Raw genomic sequence first — 21,093 nt, 5'->3', positions numbered from 1 at the left:
TTCTTTATTCTTCCTTTATTTTTTCCTTCCTTCCTCCCTTTCTTTCTTTTTTCCTTCCTACCTCCCTTTCTCTCACTTTTTCTTCTTTCTCTTTTTCTTTCTCCTTCCTTTCTCTCTCTTCTTTCCTTTCATTTTTCTTCCTTTCATTTTTTTCCTTCTTTCCTTCCTTTCATCCTTCCTTCCTTCTTTCCTCTCTCTCCTTCCTTCCTTCTTTCCTCTCTCCTTCCTTCCTTTTCTTTCTTTCTTTCTTTCTCTTTCTTTCTTTCTTTCTTTCTTTCTTTCTTTCTTTCTTTCTTTCTTTCTTTCTTTCTCTTTCTTTCTTCCCTTTCTTCCCTTTCTTCCTTCCTTCTTTCTCCTGTCTCTTCTCTTCTCCTTCCTTCCTTCCTTCCTTCTTTTTGGTAGGAGAACAGGGTCTCGCTTTGTCACCCAGGCTTGAGTGCAGTGATATGATCATGCAGCCTTGAACTCCTAGGCTCAAGCAATCCTCTTACCTCAGCCTCCTGAATAGCTAGGACTACAGACACGTGCCACCACACCAGGGTAATTTTTGTATTTTTCGTAGAGATGGAGTCTTGTTATGTTGCCCAGGCTGGTCTTGAACTCCTGGTTTCAAGTGATCCTCCCACCTCAGCCTCCCAAGTAACAGAGACTCCAGGCACATGCTGGCATGCCCAGCTGATGTTTTTTATTTTTTGTGGAGACAAGGTCTTGCTTTGTTGTTCGGGCTCCCTGCCTCAAGTGCTCCCTGCTCCCTGGCCTCAAGTGGTCCTCTTGCCTTATCCTCCTCACAAAGTGCTGGGTACAAGCATGAGCCACTGCACCCAGCGGACCATGCCATTCTCAGTCTGAAATATCTCCAATGACTTTACATCGTGCAGAGAATAGAATCCGATTTTCTTAGCACAGCATATCAGGGTCTGCATCTTGCTCCATCTCGTCCTTCCATCATCTGCCGCAGCCACAGAATCTCTCACTAGCACCTGAGTGCACCTCCTCACCCTCGCACACACCTCACCCTCTGAGCCCAGGTGAGGACATCTCCAACTTCCCAACCTAGGAAGCTCCTATGCAACCACAAAATTCAGCTCAAATATTACCTCATCTGTAAACACATTCCTTTATTTCTCTAGAAAGTCTCAATCATGCCTTCCTCTGTATTTATATAAGTCCTCTACCCTTACATTATACCTTTATTTTAGTGCTTGACATAAAATATTGAAATCAATTATAATATATTGAAATCATCCATACATACATGTCTTCTGTCTGGACCTCACACTTGCTGTCTCTCTCACCCAGGCCCAGTCATCCATACATACAAGTTTTCTGTCTGAATCTTTCTCTCTCTGGATCTCTCTCTCTCTCTTTAGAGAGAGAGAGAATATATATATAGAGAGAGGGTGGAGTGCAGAATATATATATACATATAGAGAGAGAGGGTGGAGTGTAGTGGTGCAATTATAGCTCACTGCACCTCACTGCAGCCTCAATCTCCTGGGCTTAAATGATCCTCCCACCTCAGCTTCCTGAGTCGCTGAAACTACAGGTGAACACCACTATGCCTGGCTAATTTTTTTGTGGGGGGATGGAGTCTCACTCTGTCGCCGAGGCTGAAGTGCAGTGGCACCATGTTGGCTCACTGCAACCTCCGTCTCCTGGGTTCAAACAATTCTCCTGCCTCAGCCTCCCGAGTAGCTGGGACTACAGGCGCCCACCACCACGCCCAGCTAGTTTTTATATTTTTGGTAGAGACAGGGTTTCACTGTATTGGCCAGGCTGGTCTCGAACTCCTGACCTCAGGTGATCCACCCACCTCGGCCTCCCAAAGTGCTGAGATTACAGGCGTCAGCCACCGCGCCTGACCTATTTTTTTTTTTTTTTTTTTTTTTGTGGAGACAGAATCTCAATACGTTGCCCAGGCTGGTCTTGAACTCCCCAGTTCAGGAGATCTTCCCACCTTGGCCTCCCAAAGTGCTGAGATTACAGGTGTGAGCCACTGTGCCAGGCCATTGGAGTTTCACATTTTATTCCCGACATCTAATCTGAGGCTCTGCTCCTGCTAAGTGCTCAGTGGCTGTTTGTGCCGTGTTACAGGAGTTCCCATCGGTTCTTTTCGCCTGTGTATATTGCCAGGGGCTTTTGGTAACCTGAAATTCCCTTACAGTGAGGCAGCAGGAAGCAGAGAAACCCAGCAGAGACAGAACCCTGGGGCTCTCTCCTTTATCCTTGGTCATAATTGTCCAACTTCAAAATAAATTCTGTAACACCCCTAGTCACCAGGGTTATCACACTATCAAAGGGTGTTTGATGTTGTCAGTTTAAGGGATTAAAATAAGTAACTTCCATATGAGAGGTAGACAAGCAACACCAACCCAAGGACAAGAGCCAAGTAGTGGGAAGGCTTGAATCACCTGCATCACCTTCAGAATGGCGCTGCGTCACTCAAAATTGAGAATGTTCTCATGCACAGAATGCAGAGATTCATGGTAATGAACTGATGTTCTCATGCAGAGATTCATGGTAATGAACTGATGTTCTCATGCAGAGATTCATGGTAATGAACTGATGTTAGGTTGTTCTGCAGGAAAACGTAGTAAATAATAAGATTATCATTTATGGCATAGAAAAAAATGCACTTTCAGATGACTCTATGCTAAGAGCAATGAAACAATGAAGAAAAAAATGATTTTTTGACACAGATCTAGATTGTTCTACTCTTAAAGTATTTATGACAGTGATAAGCACATGTCTAAATTACCTGACTTCTCTAATAGTCCAAATGGAAAAAAAAAAAAAAAAAAATCCAGACAGGAAAGGGATGAAGCAGAAGTTTTAAAAAATTCGTATTAGGAAAATTGGAAATACATGAAATTTCATCTGAAATCAGCCAGAGACTTGGATCCTCATTTTGCTTAAGTGAGTTTTACATAATGCAGTGCAGCTGATCTTAGCCAAAAGGCCGAGAAGCGATACATAATACAATGCAAATTAAATATATTGCTGATAAAATGGACCCAAAGCTTCCTACTGAATTGTGTAAAATGGGCTTTCTATCATTGTCCCCACCACTGAAAAATGGGACTTTCATAAATTACATTATTTTCCTAAGAACCTTAACTTCAAACAGTTCAATTTTCATTTAAAGGAAAGTAATTTCCCAAATGGCATTTAGTCAGAACAGGTGCTGTTACATCTGGATGCCAGAGCTAATCAGGGGGCGTTTTCTCTTTTTCTATCTGTCTTCACTATCTGAAGCCCAGTTTACAGCTTCTCAGTGTATTTTGTACCTCATTAGTTTTTGGCATCCTCTATAGCATATTGGCCAGTATGATTCATCCTTTCTTTGAGCACAATTAGCTGTGAAAACAGATCTTAGGACAGACTCCCTCCCTACCCCCAAAGGATTACTGAAGGTAGGAAATGCAGGTGATTATCAGTTTGCCTTTGATACAGACATCCTGCTCTGCCGTGGCCCTTTGAACTATCTTTGATATGCAATAATTAAGAGGGATTCAACCCCTGGAGGAGAAGCCGCGTGGCCCTGCCTCTTCTCTCCTTCTATTGAGTCCTTGTTTTGAACGATTGATCAAACAGATTTGAAGGGATTTGTTGAAGCTTGTGTGGGGCAGGAGGAAGGAACAGAACGGGGAGGGGGCACATCTGGTTATAAATAGTTTCAGGAGGAACCTGCTGGTCAGACTTTGCTCAGCCGATTTCACGCACCTTACTCAGACTAAGGTTTGCTTCTCTTTCAGAAAAAGCAGTGACAAACAGACGACATACTGAGTTGCCAGCTTAGTGGAAGCTCTGCTCTGGGTGGACAGCAGCCTCGCTTCGGTGACGCACAGTGCTGAGACCCTCCAGGAACCCAGGGATTGAAGGATGGCGGCGGCCGTCCTGCTGGGACTGAGCTGGCTCTGCTCTCCCCTGGGAGCTCTGGTCCTGGACTTCAACAACATCAGGAGCTCTGCCGACCTGCTTGGGGCCCGGAAGGTAAGGCTGCTAGGGAGGGGTTGAGGTACGGGGCTGCTGACAGTCGGGGTGTTCTGTTTGGGCTTTAGTAAGTCATTTTGATTCATGTGTGAAATGTCTTATCTAGCAGGTAAATTGAATTGGTTTTGGATTTGGGAGGGCACCCTGGTAGGATCAGTGGCCTTAGCATGAATGTATGAAATAAACACAGTGGCTTTTCACATCATTTGGCCATAAGTTTGTCTATAAATCAGGGAATAAACGAACACTTTGGAAGCTCTACCATGTGCCAGCTCTTTTACATGTGATACCTCATGTACTCCTTCCTCACAATTTGAGATAGATGAAACACCCCCTAATTCCAGATGAGGAAATAAGACTCAGAGATTTTGAAGAGTTTACCCAAGCTCACAAAGCCAGCAAACATGGGAATGAGAATTTAAACAGAGGACCATGATGCATTGCCTTGTCACCGTCTAACTTCACACAGAGAGTTGTTTTAGGGATCGCACATATAAATATGTGTATATGTTATTATATATCCTATCTATTATTACATATATCATATATACTATACCAACATTAAAAGTATCAACTGTGGATGAGAACAATTGATCTTCGCTATCTCTTTCTCTATGTCAATGAGGCATCATTGAAAATCAAAGGACAGTTCACTTAGGGAGGGTCTGCAAGCTAAATGTGATTCACTAGAGTGAAAAATCAAACAAGAATGCCAAAAACATCAATAGTATATTTAATTAAACTGCAGCCAGCTTCTAGAGTTAAGATATATTGAAAATCTCATAATCACCTATTAAGACAGACATAGGAAAACATTTTTTTCCATTTTCACAAAGAGCACAGGAAAACTAAATTCTGAGTTAAGACAATTTTTCAAACTCAAATAGCCTTTGCAGGGCCTGGGTCTCTCCCCAGGTGACCTGAGCTTCCCTTTGTGGCAGGAAACCATTTCCACTGGAAAATAAGATGCTGCCTGGGGTTTGTCACAGTGCCACTGTCCTTTGGCTCCCTCCACCTCCTGCCTTCCATTGTGTTGGGTTTCCTAGCCTTGTGACAACAGATTCCCTCCACAGGGCTCACAGTGCCTGTCTGACATGGACTGCAATACCAGAACGTTCTGCCTCCAGTCCCATGATGAGAAGCCGTTCTGTGCTACATGTCGTGGGTTGCGGAGGAGGTGCCAGCGAGATGCCATGTGCTGCCCTGGGACACTCTGCATGAATGGTGAGCGACCATAACACCAACAGTGGTTTTTAAACCAAAGGTAGTGTCTAAGCCCCATAGACTAGAACATTCCAGGGTAGATACTCTCTAATGGTGCTTCCTAGATTCATGCTTGAAGTAAGTTTAGGCAGCTGCCTTTTCTTTTCCTTTTTTTTTTTTTTTTTCGGAGATGGAGTTTCCAGGCTGGAGTGCAATGGCATGATCTCAGCTCACTGCAGCCTTGGCCTCCCGGGTTCAGGCGGTTCTCTTGCCTCAGTCTCTGTGGAGTAACTGGGATTACAGGCGTGCACTACCACACCCAGCTAATTTTTGTAGTTTTAGTAGAGACAGGGTTTCACCATGTTGGTCAGGCTAGTCTCGACCTCCTGACCTCAGGCGATCCACCTACCTCGGCCTCCCAAAGTGCTGGGATTACAGGCATAAGCCACCAGGCCTGGCCTGCCTTTTCTTCATGAAACAAAATAATTTATTTCCTGGCAACAGCTCTTGCCAATGACTTGGAGATAATGATTTTAAAGGAAAGACTCAAGTTGGAATCATTCAAATACTTCCATTTCTACTTGGATACCATTAACTACCTTTAATGGAATCCAACTTCCACTTAGCTACTTTCTCTGCCATATGTGAGCATGTAAATATTTAGTGCATGTCCCAGAAATCTAGAAAGTTATATATAAACTGAAGGCAGAGGTGCTACTAAACTATGCAACAGTAGGATAATTAGTGTGTCTGTGGTTCTCCCCCTTGAAGTTAGTAATTCTAGTTACACCTGGTTGTCCCTCAGATGTTTGTACTACGATGGAAGACGCAACCCCAAAATTGGAAAGGCAGCTTGATGAGCAAGATGGCACACATGCAGAAGTAACAACTGGGCACCCAGTCCAGGAAAACCAACCCAAGAGGAAGCCAAGTATTAAGAAATCACAAGGCAGGAAGGGTAAGAACAGCATTCTGAGCACATTTTATTTCAGAAATGCATTTTCTCCTCCCAGCCTCTTAAGGATAGGGTGAGATTGATTTTATTCTTCTCCATCCCAGAAACACTTAGGGAGCATGTGCTGTTTGTAATCTCTTTCTATAAGAAGCTGTGGGGGTCACATACAGAGTACCCTAAGGTAGTCTGCAGCCAGTAACAACAATTCCGATGGGTAGGGGTGGAGTCGCCATTGCATTACCGCTTTTAGCGTAAGACCTAGCTCTGTGAGACCCGCGTGCTGTGTCTATTTTTACTTTGTGTCTGTCAGTCGTAGGTCCCATTCCCTTATCCCAGTAGCAAACCCCCAGCAGGCCACTTTCCTTATTTATCACTAAAGCCCACATTAACCTTGTTACAGGACAAGAGGGAGAGAGTTGTCTGAGAACTTTTGACTGTGGCCCTGGACTTTGCTGTGCTCGTCATTTTTGGACGAAAATTTGTAAGCCAGTCCTTTTGGAGGGACAGGTCTGCTCCAGGAGAGGGCATAAAGACACTGCTCAAGCTCCAGAAATCTTCCAGCGTTGCGACTGTGGCCCTGGACTACTGTGTCGAAGCCAACTGACCAGCAATCGGCAGCATGCACGGTTACGAGTATGCCAAAAAATAGAAAAGCTATAAATATTTCAAAATAAAGAAGAATCTACATTGCATTTGAGGTCAATCTTGGACATTAACTTTAAAATGCTTCCATACAAATCTCTCTTAAAATCAAATCTTGTAGCAAGTGAAATAGCCTGAAACTAGAGAACTAAGAGTTGGCGACCTTGTGATGAATGAAACTAGCTTTAGCTTTTTGTCCGGTTTTCCAGAAAACTGATGGGACTCTGTAACAAAAAAAATTTATTTCTAATCTAGGGACTCAATTAATTCAAATCTTCAAGAATTGAGGCCCAGCGCAGTGGCTCACGCCTGTAATCCCAACACTTTGGGAGGCTGAGGCGGGTGGATCACGAGGTCAGGAGTTCGAGACCAGACTGGCCAACACAGTAAAACCTTGTCTCTGCTAAAAAATACAAAAAATTAGCTGGGCATGGTGGCAGGCGCCTGTAATCCCAGCTACTTGGAAGTTGAGGCAGGACAATCGCTTGAACCCAGGAGACCGAGGTTGCAATGAGCCGAGATCGCACCATTGCACTCCAGCCCAGGCAACAGTGCGAGACTCCGTCTCAAAACAACAACAACAACAAAGAATTGAAATTGTATATATTTACAGTGTACAGCGTGATGTTTTGAAATACATATACTATAACCGAGTCACATCTCTCTCTCCAAATACATCTGTAAGCAATTTCTGGTAAAGGGCTGGTGCCTGACAGTATCCTAGGGGGTAAAAATGATAGCATCTAAAGTTAAAAGTAAGTTAATTCTTACATCTTACCAGGGAAAATTATCACAGCAAATACTATATTTTTCCTTAAAAACTCTATTGTTTATTTCCATTCATTTCTTAGAAGGGAAATGGCATTTCACTACAAAATAATTTGGTTAATAAAGAAGTTTCAAAAGATATCTTATATTTGTATAGTCCTTTGCAAGTTATAAAGCATTTTCACATGTTTTCAGTAGCTTTACTTACCATTTGATAACTTTGTCTATTTTATATTTATATAATTTTAATATTTGAAAGGCAGGGCTTTCAAGGAGTGTTTTTATTTATACATTTTGACCACTTGCACTTAAAAGCCCAGAGGAAGACTCGGGCAAAAAAGTGAAATTTTTGTTTGGAATTTAAAAGGCTGTATTTTGTGCATAGTAGAAGTGGTTGTGCTTAGGGGAGCTCTTTCTAGTGGATTTCAAGCAAGTGCTACAGATTTCATTTAAGAGATAAACCATACACCTGTTTTTCTATTCAGGTTATAAGTATATATTACAAGATTCAATGATATGGTTTGGACATTTGTCCCTTCCGTATCTCCTGGCTGAAATGTGACCTCCAGTACTGGAGGTGGGGCCTGGTGACTGGACAATGAGGGCGGACTCCTCATGAATGGCTCAGCACCATCCCCTTGGTGATAAGTGAGTTCTGTTAGTTGACACAAGATCAGGTTCTTTAAGAGTGTGGCACCTCCTCTCTCTCTCTCTCGCTCCTGCTTTCGCCATGTGAAGTGCCTGCTGCCACTTCATCTCCCACCAGGAGTAAAACCTTCCTGAGGCCTCCCAACAAGCTTAGCAGATACCAGTGCCATGCTTCCTATACAATCTGCAGAACCATGAGCCAATTAAACCTTTTTCCTTCATAAACTACCCACTCTCCAGTATTCTTTTAGAGCAATGTAAGAATGGACTGATACAATCAAATATGGGCACAACAAAAAATTAAATTTATGAAGGTCTCTAGTTTATTTTTTTGAGATGGAGTCTCACTCTGTTGCCCAGACTACAGTATAGTGGTATGATCTTGGCTCACTGCAACCTCCGCCTCCCAGGTTCAAGCAATTTTCCCACCTCGGCCTCCTAAGTAGCTGGGATTACAGGCACCTGCCATCACCCCCAGCTAATTTTTGTATTTTTGGTAGAGACAGGGTTTCACCATGTGCTGACCTCAGGCCATCAACCTGCCCCAGCCTCCCGAAGTACTGGGATTACAGGCATGAACCATCGTGCCCGGCCCCCCTAGTTTCTAGAAAATACTGAACAATCTTCCAGAGGCTAGTCTCTGGGTGTACCTTAATTAACTAATTTGTGATCAGTAAGTAGGGGTAATGTGGTTTATAGCCTAGAGCAGAATATGAGAAAATAAAAACTCCCATTAAAGATCTGCTATCATCTCATATTTCTCTCTACCAAACCCATAGTAAAGTATGATCATGAACATAATATGAAAATTTAAACTAAACATATTTGCTAAGAAAATAAGAACATCATTATCCAATAACAGTACACAAGGTTTTATTGACTACACTGCAAGCGAAAGCATGAAGAAGAAACAATCATTTAAAAACACTAAAGACCCTTACATAGCAAAGGTTAAGAAATAAATTAAGACTCCTATTGTACTGTGTCTGCCAGGGAGGATACAGGCCTCATTCGCTCCGGTCCTTGGGTTCTCGGTATTTCCACTGGATGTAATCAAAGATGTCTTTCTCACTATCCACCGGCAGGGGTTCTCCAGCAACTCCTACAAGTACAGAGAGAAAAAACTTATTGTAAGAACCAGTTTTATAGTTTAGTTATAGAGGGTTCAAAATTAAAAGCTGTGTGGGATTTGCTTTCAGAAGAAAAAGGAAAATGGTAACCAAGTCACTAAAAAAGAAAGACACTGGCAGACGTGGTAGCTCACACCTGTAATCCCAGCACTTTGGGAGGTCAAGGCGGGTGGATCACCTGAGGTCAGGAGTTTAAGACCAGCCTGACCAACATGGAGAAACCCCGTCTCTACTAAAAATACAAAATTAGCCAGGTGTGGTGGCGCATGCCTGTAGTCCCAGCTACTCGGGAGGCTGAGGCAGGAGAATCGCTTGAACCCAGGAGGCAGAGGTTGCAGTGAGCCGAGAATGTGCCATTGCACTCCAGCCTGGGCAACAAGAGCAAAACTCCGTTTCAAAAAATAAAAAAAGACACTGACCACCTCTATTGTCTCCCAGGAGCCTGTGCTGGAGCTTCGTCTTGTGAGTCACCAGTGCCACAAAGGGAACCTGGGGATCCCAGCTAGGGTCACTCAAGTCATCCTCACTCTTGATTGTCCTCTCTGCTGGAGCCAGTATGTATTATATAAAATACTCTAGTGAGTTCCTTTGCAACTCGGTTCTTGGACTAGCAGCACTGGCATCTAGAACAAGCTTATCCAACCTATGGCCTGTGGGCCGCATGCGACCCAGCACAGCTTTGAATGTGGCCCAACACAAATTTGTAAACTTTCTTAAAACACGATGAGATGTTTTTGTGATTTTTTTCTTTAAAGCTCATCAGCTGTCATAAGTATTAGTGTATTTTATGTGTGGCCCAAGACAATTATTCTTCTTCCAATGTGGCCCAGGGAAGCTATAAGATTGGAAACCTCTGATCTAGAAGCTTACTAGAAATGCAGAATCCTGAGCCCCACTGCAAGCCCAAGGAGTTAGAATCTGAATTTAGTGAGGCCCCCATGTTGCTGGTATGCATACTGAATTGTGAGAAGTACTGCCCTAGTCTACCAGGGATGAAAGCCTTATTTTATACTTTGAGGACAAAATGACAAAAATTCATTCTCCTAGTAGAGAACGGTAAACCACATAGTATACTGTGAAATGTTAACAGGACCCATTAAGCATAGATTCAGCAATCCTTATTCTTTAAACTTTAAAAGCATGGGGCCAAAGATACTGTGGCACTAAAAGCAAAGTATGTGGCAATGAAAACAATGATACTTAAGTTTTTCAGGGGTCTTGGAGGTACATTAAACAACAGCAAAAAACAAAAACCCTTTTAGATGAGTAAGATGTTTTACTGAGCATGCAAGGACTTAATCCATTTTAACAAAGCTAGAAATAACGCTTGTCTTGATGGCCTTCAACTGAGGGCCTAGGAGCAAGTTATGCATTACATCCTTTCTTGTTGCCTGAAGGACTAAAAATACAAAGAAACTACACTAACTGGCATAGTTATTAGAAGGTTTGCTAAACCAAAGTATCTTTGAAAATTACCTTCTCTCGAGATGAGAGATGATCTCTAATACACACATGGACACTCACCAGTGACTCCCAAGGGACGGATGGTGTACTCATTGATTGTGAAACCCTTTTCTAGGGCATGAGCCCTCATATTCTTATTGAAAATATCACTCCCAGTGAAATAGAGAACACCACAGTAATACTGATCTTTGGGTATCAACCTAAAAAAAATGGACAGTAGATACATTTTTTTTACCATGCATTTCAAGTTTAGCAAATATAGGACTCCTAAAATCAATAAGGAACAAAATACCTAAGATAAGCCTAAGTGGTCTAATAAATTGAAGAGAAGACTATCATGAGGTAGACTGCTCAAATCACCCCAACCTTGTAATTTGTTTACGTTTCTGTGAACTTTGTTCTGAAAGAGGTGTGGAGAAATGAAATCGCATTATCACTTAATACAACTAACTTAGCCCAGGCAGGAAACGACCTTTGAGCTGTGGAAGGCATCACGGTGAGGTGCAAATCTGGAGAAAATAAATCAGAGTCTGTAGACAGTCATTATTCTTCATATACTTTGGAGCTAAACATTGCATTTGGCAAGAACATATGGCTCTCAGGAGTAAAAAGAGGCTCTAGATATGAATGTCAACTCCAAGATACAAAAAGGCAAGGAGAAAACGAGACAAGTTTGGAAAAGTTAACAGGTCAGCAACAAAGTCTGAACAATACCTGATATCAATTCTTCTGTGTGGATATTCTTTTTCATCATTTTTACTGGGAAGCTGGCAAACACCCTAAAATGAATATTTTAAACCAAGTTTAAAGATGTTCTAAACTTAAGGCTTAATTTTAATCAAGCAAAACACAAGGTCATTTTTGTTTTTAACATTAGCAGCTCTAGAATTCTGAGTACTTTTAGCAGCTTCTGTGAGTGATACACTATCCCACCTTTCTATTACACTTCATGATAATTAGAGAACTACACGAAACCGCAAATGAGGATTCTCATTACGAGGATTTGGCCTTTGCATGATTCTAAACAAGAAACTAATCAAAGAAAACACTGAACACAAAACACAGACATCGAAATAAACAGAAGAGAGCAAGGTGGAAGAAACGATTATGCAGGAAGAAGAAAACAAACAAAAAAGCTACCAGTAATAGTCTCAGATAACGGAAGATAGTCTATCCATGAAGCAAGGACAGAATACTACAGAAAACTCTCAGGGAAAGGTTTAAATCAAAATTTAAAATGATAGGTAGCAGAAGTAAAAGAGTTTGAAATTGAAGAAATCTCTCAGATACTAGAAGGGAGAAAGACACGGAAAATAATAAAAATATGAGATCAGAAAATGAGAGGATCACTTTCTTCCTTCTCCACAGGTTAAGTTTTCATTATACTTCTACAGTTTCCAAACAAAAGTTATTCAAGTCTGTTTTATCTTTTCCCTTTCCAGAAAAATGGACAAAAAATCTGGACTGGTCAGTAACCCATACATATGTAAAACAAGCTATAAGCACCACCAAATTTCCAATTAAAAGTATCAAATGCTACATTCTAAGAAAAATACACAAGTGACAAGCTTCTGGTCCCCAAGAGTGGTCAAGTTAACACATGCCACTAAAAGCCATACTTTTTCACTCAGCAAAATAGAAAAATTAAAATCTAAACTAATTCTTGAGCTGTTCCTATGGAAGAAAGATTAATGAAACATGTTTACCTTCAAAATACCTACCTTCTTAGGAACTAACAAGTTCCAACTCAACTTCCACCTTCAAGTGGATCAGAAGTCATTTCCACCTGGAATTACCAGGAGGTATTACCTTGCGGATGCGGATGTCTAGATGCCACAGGGAATGATGTTGCTGTTTGTCACATCAGTAATAGGATTTTATCTCATGGCTTTGTTCCTTTCCTCGAGGCTAATTTTATTTCCTGCACTTTTTCTGAAGTGCTAATGTTAAAGAATTTCTCTGTTTTACTGTAAATTCTGTATTAGATTGAGTGGATTAGCTTTGTTTGGCATTTCATTTGGGGAGCTTCATACTGAGTGTCTGAAATAAAGCCTCTTTCATTTCCTCACAGTAGCCATGGTATCTCCTATTGTCCCTTGAATTCTTACTGCAGATATTTCACAGAAAATCACCCAAGGCCAAACTTGCACAAAATACTGAAATTTGAATGACACTCACCTTACATAAAACCAATAGTTAAATGCAGAGGAAACTTTCTTTTTCTTCTCAGTGCTACTATATTCACAGGAAGAACAGCTCAATTATCTAAAGACTATGATTGTACAAGATGATCTGGAATAACCATGGCTTTCCTACTGTTTGTTTACTATTAGCTTAAAGGAATTTGTATCTTGAAGATAACTTGAAAAACACATGGAGAGGCATATCTTTAAGACTAGTAAGTGGTGATAGCAAGAAGAGGTTTTGCAAAAATATGGAATGAGAATGGTTTATTTCACTACCTAAGTTGAAATCATTTTGCAGCCAGTTTCCTTTTAGAAGCCTAGAGCTCTTAGCTTCTTCGGATATCTTGCTCACGCTCATTCCCATAGGCTTGCTGCTTGGACTCCTGCCTGGCTATCTCTTCCCTCAGATATCTGCTTAGCTAACTCCCTATGTCTTTCCCTAAGTCTCATGTTCTCAATGAGGCTGCCTCCAACCACACTATTTAATACTGCCTCCTGCACTCTCCTCTCCCCTACACCCTGTTCTTCCTTTTTAAAAAATAGCACTTAACGGCCGGGCGCGGTGGCTCAGGCCTGTAATCCCAGCACTTTGGGAGGCCGAGGCAGGTGGAACACGAGGTCAGGAGATCAAGACCATCCTGGCTAACACGGTGAAACCCCGTCTCTACTAAAAATACAAGAAAATTAGCCGGGCGAGGTGGCGGGCGCCTGTAGTCCCGGCTACTCAGGAGGCTGAGGCAGGAGAATGGCGTGAACCCGGGGGGGCGGAGCTTGCAGTGAGCCGAGATCGCGCCACTGCACTCCAGCCTGGGCGACAGAGCGAGACTTCGTTTCAAAAAAAAAAAAAAAAACAACAACAAAAAAACACTTACTACTCTAACCTATTATATAATTCACATATTTATTATGTTCATTGTTAACTATCAGTCCCTTCCCACAATCCTCAAATGTGAGTTTTACTTAAATTCATGGATACATCCCAAGCTTCGAGAACAGTGCCTGGAATGCTTGTACGTATTTGCTGAATTGACTGAATACAACTTCTGCCCTGGGAGTGCTCACTCTCCTCATTTTGGTCCTCTTTCATGGCACCATCCTCTCTCTATCCCTTCCTTTGTTCCCCAATCTAATCCTTACCAGGTCACCTTCCTCTCCTGATCCATTTCCACACAGATGACATCTTATATTTGTGCAGCTCTCTTTGTACAACTCTTGGAAGATCCAGTATCTCTGAAGTTGTGCAAATTCTTATTTGTACATCAAATAATTGTACAAACTCTTCAAAGTTTCCACATATATTATTTAATTTTGATCTGCATAACGGTCTTCTGACATAGGGCAAATATCAATTTTAAAGATAAAACTCAGGCCTTTTAGAAGTAAATCCACCTTCCCAGTGCCACACAGAGTATTAGTAATGGAGCCAGAATAAGACCCTCTATCTTCTATATCCAAATCTATTCTTCTATAATGAAAGATACAAACCACCTCTTAACTGTCTCTAAAATTGATTTGAAAGTTGACCTCGAGTGCTTCTCTTCCTAACAATGATTACAAATGTCAAAACAGCACACTCAACTATGGTATTTTTTTAAGTTCCAGGGACTATGAACCACAGGTATAACATTCAAATTTTGTCAAAAACCACCGAGATGGATTCCTACATCGCAACCTAAAGATCTTAGTTTCTTGTTCTTATTGTCATCTGAATCTTCTACACTTAAAAACAAATAAACAGACCCAGTCTTCTTGTGTTTTAGCCTGTTTTCTTCTGGAAATATGTCTGGGCGATGCTTTCCTGTTAATACCGCTAGATGTGCTGCCAGATGTATGATTTAAAGACTGGGAAGTCAAGATAGGGCATGGTTCCTACAATCCCAGGTCTATCCTAGGATGGGTGAGTGGCCTTAGTCTTCATTCCTGTGGCACATGCACAGTGAGGTCTAAACTAGCCTCATCTCTAGCAATAACTGGGATTTGGCTGCCCTTGCACTTCCTAGGCAAAGGGTTTTCCTTCTTTGATTGAGCAACTACTGGGACAACCCAAGTCCACCACTATCAACAAGATCGCAAAGACCTGGCTACCCACCTTTCCTTTTCAGGTTACATCCAGCCCACTAGATGATACTTTTTCCTTTTTTTGGGAGGGTGAGGGAGTCTTGCTCTGTCGCCCAGGCTGGAATGCAATGGCGCAATCTCAGCTCACTGCAACCACTGCCTGCCAGGTTCAAGCGATCCTTCCATCTCAGCCTCCTCAGTAGCTGGGATTACAGGCGCCCACCACCACGCCCAGCTAATTTTTGTATTTTTAGTAGAGACTGGGTTTCGTCATGTTGGCCAGGCTGGTCTCAAACTCCTGACCTCAGGTGATTCACCTGCCTCAGCCTCCCAAAGTGCTGAGATTATAGGTGTGAGTCACCATGCTAGGCCCTTTTACCTTGTATTCTTGCTAGCTGGATTCCTATAGCTTCTGTTGGTTTTTCCTCTGGATTTCTCTTCGAATACAGCAGAACACCATTAAGATTATAAAAAATGGCTTCTGCCATGGTAGTGTGGAAATACCTTCCTAGTCATTAACTCTGAAAATAGTTGGCACACTTCCCAGTAAGGATTTCTAGTGACTTTCCCAGGGATGATACTTGAGGAAGAGATTTAAGCCAGAGAGGTCCCCAGAATATGCCCAGATGTAGCAAGACACTTTTCTACTGTGCAAAACATCCAGCTTGTCTAGCAGATACTGTTTTCAGGATTTTATCTGACTGAATATTCTTAAATGTAAGATTCATGAACATTCATTTTGAGTGAATTAAAATTCACCTAAATTTGAAAAGGCTGTTCATGGGGCATACACAAGCCCTATTTTTAATACCATCTCATGTATGTATATACTTTTGGGAACAGAGTAAGACTTCAAAACCTGACAGAGTCAAGAGAACAAATCAGAGATTTAATTTCCAAAGACTGACTAGAACCTTTACTTTTATCTTTCCAAAGTTCGTTTGGAAGCGTTGTTGAAGTGTGACCAGCTTAGAAAATACACTTTCACAGCCCACTAATATCACCATGCTGAACTTAATGACATGATTTTTTATATGTGTGTGGGTTAAACATACACGACATACAATTTACTATCTATTTGCCATCTTTTTTTTTTTTCTTTTCTTTTCTTTTTTGAGATGGGGTCTTGCTCTGTCACCCAGGCTAGAGTGCAGTAATGCGATCATGGCTCACTATACCCTCAAACTCCTGGGCTCAAGCCATTCTCTGACTTTAGCCTCCCAAGTCACTGGGATTATGGACATGAGCCACTGTGCCTGACTACTATTTTAACCATTTTTAAGTGTACCATTCTGTGGCATTAAGTACATTCACATTGTTGTGCAACCATCGCCACCATCCATGTCCAGAATGTTTTCATCTTCCGCAACTGAAACTCTGTGCCATTTAAACAGGAACTCCCTATTACCCCCTCCTTCCAGGCCCTGGCAAACACCACTCTACTTTCTGAATGACATGACAATTTAATTATCTTTCTCAACTATCTTCTAGTTTTGGCTAAAACTCTTGTCAAATCTATGCAGAGACGCTTACTAATTTTAGCATGTCAACTCTCCAAAAGCACAGTCTCTTTCCTTTCAGTCATATAACCCGGGAAAAGTGGGGTGTGGAGAAAATTGACTCAAATGATGTATATAAGTGACAGAACACTAAACGTCACCTTAAGAAAGAAGTAAGAGGCCCGGGCACAGTGGCTCATGTATGTAATCCCAGTACTCTGGGAGGGCAAGGAGGGTGGATCACTTGAGATGAGGAGTTCGAGACCAGTCTGAGCAACATGGTGAAACCCCATCTCTACAAAAAATACAAAAATTAGCCGGGCATGGTGATGTGTACCTGTAGTCCCAGCTACTCAGGAGGTTGAGGTGGGAGGACTGCTTGAACCCCAGAGATTGAGGCTGCAGTGAGCCATGTTTCGCCACTGCACTACAGCCTAGGTGACAGACCAAGACCCTGTCTCAAAAAAGAGGAAGAAAGAATCTTAATTCTAGGCTGGGCACGGTGGCTCATGCCTGTAATCCCAGCACTTTGGGAGGCCGAAGCAGGCAGATCACCTGAAGTCAGGAGTTCGAGACCAGCCCAGACAACATGGTGAAACCCAGTCTCTACTAAAAATATAAAAATTAGTTGGGCATGGTGGCAGGCACCTGAAATCCCAGCTACTCGGCAGGGTGAGGCACGAGAATCGCTTGAACCCGGGAGGCGGAGGTTACAGTGAGCCGAGATTACCCCACTGCACTCTAGTCTGGGTGATAAGAGTGAAACTCCATCTCAAAAAAAAAAAAAAGAATCTCAATTCTAGATTTCTATCTGCTTTCCTGTTGGTATACAGAATCATTTATTAATCTGCTTTTAATCCACTAGCCATTCATCTTGAATTATTAAGTCTTAATTCCCCCCCAATCAACTTCCCTCATTACCATTCCATGTAACATGTTTCTTCCCCTGAGTGTTCTATCACAGACTGTGATGACTTTTCTTTCTTTGGTGTTGAAATAGATTAATATTTTTCAATCAGTTCTAACTTCACTTATTGAAGAATTCTGAGTCAGAGAAGATGAGAACCATTTGCTATTTTAGGGAAAAACTTAATGTGTGTCAAAGTCATTACTGATATTTTCAAAAAGCAGATTATGCCTCATTAACTATTCTTTTTTTTTTTGAGACAGAGTCTCGCTCTGTCACCCAGGCTGGAGTGCAGTGGTATGATCTCGGCTAACTGCAACCTCTGCCTCCCAGGTTCAAGTGATTCTCCTGCCTCAGCCTCCCGAGTAGCTGGGACTACAGGCACCCGCCACTATGCCTGGCTAATTTTTTGTATTTTTAGTAGAGATGGGGTTTCACCATGTTAGCCAGGATGGTCTTGATCACCTGACCTCACGATCTGCCCACCTCGGCCTCCCAAAGAGCTGGGATTATCCTGCCATGCCCGGGCCTAATTAACTATTCTGATGACACCTGTTATTTATAAGTGGAGAATTAAAAGAAAATTCTTTCCTAAAATATTCTGAGAGTAGTTATGAGACTCAGGCATCCTGCTGATTATTTTTCTTTAAAGTCTCATGGATACTCTTTTTGTTGACAGTAATTCAAAGCTACCATGAAGTCACACACTCAGAATGGTTACTAAACAGTCTCCAAGTTTTTTTTTAGATGTGCTAACTCTTAACAAGTACTTACCATGAACTTTGTCTCACCCTTCGACAGGGTATCTGTGATAAAACGAACCTTTTGTAACTGCTCCACAACCTGATGTAACAGTTTTGGCTGCAGAATCATAATTAGGGAATAAGAAAAAGACTAATTACTTTGTAATGGCAAGAAAATATTTAACAATATCTTTAGAGACAGAGTCTTGCTATATTGCACAGACTGGAGATTGTGCTCTTCACAGGTACAATCATGGCAAACTATAGCCTTGAACTCCTGGATTCAAGTGATCCTCCTACCTCAGCATCCAGAGTACCAGGAACAACATCATGCCTGGCTAAGAAATCGGTTTTTTTGGCAGGGAATTGAGCCCGGAAAGAAAACATTTTTAACATGAGTTTTCTAATTATTTATGGAGAAATCTCTCTTTTTTTTTTTAAGACAGAGTCTCGCTCTGTTGCCAGGCTGGAGTGCAGTGGTATGATCTCAGCCCACTGCAACCTTTGTCTCCCAGGTTCAAGTGATTCTCCTGCCTCAGCATCCCGAGTAGCTGCGACTACAGGCATGCACCACTGTGCCCAGTTAATTTTTATATTTTTAGTGGAGACGGGGTTTCACGATGTTGGTCAGGATGGTCTCGATCTCTTGACCTCGTGATCTGCCTATCTTGGCCTCCCAAAGTGTTGGGATTACATGCGTGAGCCACCGTGCCCGGCCATCTCTATGTTTTTTAATGTTCTGAGCAAGTACTTTTTCCAATAGAAAATTCATCTTTGAAATATATTTTTAGAAACCACTGTTTAAGGTATTATGATTGTTAAAACAATGATCAGTTGTATTTATGTTTCCTTAAGTCAAAGAGTTTTACTGTTCTTGAAATGGCTCATGGGAAAAAAAACCAAAGAGTCAGCTGTTTCATCTTTTAAAGGCATATGTTGTAAAATAAAAAATGTTTTGCTTTCACAGGTTTTCTAATAGAAGTAAGGTTTCTCAGTATTTCATTTTTCAAGAGAAAATATTCCTTTAATGAAAACCTGATTATAGTATTTCTAACGTATTTATCACAGATAGTAAGTTGTTCTAAAACTATTGTATTAGATGTTATCTCTTTCAAATGTTAGACTGTCCTCCCAGCTCCTCATGGAAGAACAATAGGTATCCCTTTCGAGAAATTTGCCTTTCGCAGAATTCAATCAGTACAGAGCTCTTCAGTAGACTTTTCAGGAAGGCAAAAACAAAACTTATTCTGAAAATATTAACTATCATTTAAAAAGTGAAATTCACTGTTGTGTAAGACTGATCACATTGATTATAAACGCTGAGGCACCTGTTTGATTGACTCCGAAGTGAAGCTGGGATGGGTCAGGAGAACATCCATGTCACCACTGGACTCTGCACCTGTGATGACAGAAGACACATATGAGATTGTCCACATAAATGTATCAATTGGGCAAATGGAACCAAGCTGATAACACACACAGAAGAGCCTTACTTCTTACAGCCTAACTTTCTATTTCACTGTGCTTCATAGTCAGAATTAGTTAAAAGATTTCAATTTTCTGTCCAACTATTCAGGTGTATTGATGTAGACAGCAGAATCTGTGATGACAACAGTAATCGGCATTAGATACACATTGCATACAATAAGTTAATTTAATGTGTTAAAAATGCACCTAAGTAACTACTCAATAATGAATAAAAACAATATTTTAAAATAGCTTTAAAATACACCTACGAACAACTCTATATGTAAAAATCTCAAATTAAACAATATACTGTAACTCTATAAAAGTCAATCAGAAAACTCATTTCGGCCGGGCACAGTGGCTCATGCCTGTAATCCCAGCGCTTTGAGAGGCTGAGGCCAGAGGATCGCTGAGCCCAGCAGTTCGAGACCAACCCAGTCAACATAGAGAGACCAAGGCTCTTTTTTTTTTTTTAAAAAAGAAAACTCACTTCAATTCCTATGATTGAACTCAATTAATCGATCTATACTCTACAACCATATAGCTTCAGGCAAGTTACATGCAGCTATTTAAACCTTTCTTTTCCTATATTCTATGAAATTCTGTCTCCACTTAGATGGAATTTGTTCATTTTACTTTTTTTTTCAGTGTTGCAAATGAGGACTCTTCATTCCTCTAGACCTCAGTTTTCTTATATGTAAACTACTAAAAACTACTTCATCTGCTATTGTGTAAATAAAAACATATGTAAAAGCATCCACTATAGTGCCTGGTATACAGCATAAAAGAATCCAATCTATCTCCTCCCTTGCATTTTGATAAGTACAATAGAGGCCAAACATACTTTTGGTAACTAAAGATCTTGCAGTGTCTTTGAGATCCTCTCACTTCAGCTTCCCAAAGTGCTGGGATTACAAGCATGAGCCACAGCGCCTTAACCAAATATTTAAATATAAAGAAGGCTAGGCCGGGCACGGCGGCTCACACGTATAATCCCAGAACTTTGGGAGGCCAAGGTGAGCGGATCACTTGAGGTCAGGAGTTCAAGACCAGTCTGGCCAACATGGTGAAACCGTATTTCTACTAAAAAAAAAAAAAAAATGGGGTGGAGCAAGATGGCCGAATAGGAACAGCTCCAGTCTCCAACTCCCAGCGCAAGTGACACAGAAGACAGGTGATTTCTGCATTTTCAACTGAGGTACTGGGTTTATCTCACTAGGGAGTGCCTGACAATCAGTGCTGGTCAGCTGCTGCAGCCCGACCAGCTAGAGCTGAAGCAGGGCGAGGCATCGCCTCACCTGGGAAGCGCAAGGGGGAAGGGAATCCCTTTTCCTAGCCAGGGGAACTGAGACACACAACTGCGCTCTACCAAGGATCTTAGCAAACGGGCACACCAGGAGACTATATCCCACACCTGGCCGGGAGGGTCC

The 21,093-nt window shown here is 41.6% G+C and overlaps 2 protein-coding genes across 4 annotated transcripts in view; one reads left to right on the top strand and one right to left on the bottom strand.

Annotated features, from left to right (window-relative positions):
• The first annotated feature begins 3,188 nt into the window (after positions 1–3,188).
• DKK4 (dickkopf WNT signaling pathway inhibitor 4) lies at positions 3,189–7,702 on the top strand. The gene is made up of 5 exons (XM_007962332.3): positions 3,189–3,413; positions 3,756–3,993; positions 5,067–5,217; positions 6,002–6,154; positions 6,552–7,702. Exons 2-5 carry the CDS (start codon positions 3,883–3,885, stop codon positions 6,809–6,811), a joined length of 675 nt encoding a protein of 224 aa, XP_007960523.3. The 5' UTR covers positions 3,189–3,413; positions 3,756–3,882; the 3' UTR covers positions 6,812–7,702.
• A 1,363-nt stretch (positions 7,703–9,065) lies between these two features.
• Positions 9,066–21,093, bottom strand: part of POLB (DNA polymerase beta) — a 39,618-nt gene continuing 27,590 nt past the window's right edge. Inside the window, exons 10-14 of one of the 3 annotated variants that reach the window (XM_007962328.3) lie at positions 19,525–19,595; positions 18,228–18,314; positions 11,518–11,582; positions 10,864–11,003; positions 9,066–9,311 (exon numbers count right to left, since the gene is read on the bottom strand). In XM_007962328.3, the coding sequence (XP_007960519.2) occupies positions 9,217–9,311; positions 10,864–11,003; positions 11,518–11,582; positions 18,228–18,314; positions 19,525–19,595 (458 nt within the window). In that variant the 3' untranslated portion in view covers positions 9,066–9,216. Of the gene's footprint in view, positions 9,312–10,863; positions 11,004–11,517; positions 11,583–12,437; positions 16,484–18,227; positions 18,315–19,524; positions 19,596–21,093 lie in introns of those variants that run through there. The other 2 variants (XM_007962329.3, XM_073018055.1) reach the window with 2 other exon arrangements.

This window comes from Chlorocebus sabaeus, chromosome 8, assembly GCF_047675955.1.
Source record: "Chlorocebus sabaeus isolate Y175 chromosome 8, mChlSab1.0.hap1, whole genome shotgun sequence".
NCBI classification, from domain to species: domain Eukaryota; kingdom Metazoa; phylum Chordata; class Mammalia; order Primates; family Cercopithecidae; genus Chlorocebus; species Chlorocebus sabaeus.
The sequence above is the reverse complement of the archived record's forward strand: the minus strand, read 5'-3'. Positions and strand labels throughout refer to the sequence as shown.

Excerpts from the sequence above, each read along its gene's own strand:
- DKK4 (XM_007962332.3), top strand. The coding sequence starts at position 3,883 with ATGGCGGCGGCCGTCCTGCTGGGACTGAGCTGGCTCTGCTCTCCCCTG. Across the intron at positions 3,994-5,066 it reads ACCTGCTTGGGGCCCGGAAG|GGCTCACAGTGCCTGTCTGA; the intron begins GTAAGGCTGCTA and ends TTCCCTCCACAG. Across the intron at positions 6,155-6,551 it reads GAAATCACAAGGCAGGAAGG|GACAAGAGGGAGAGAGTTGT; the intron begins GTAAGAACAGCA and ends ACCTTGTTACAG.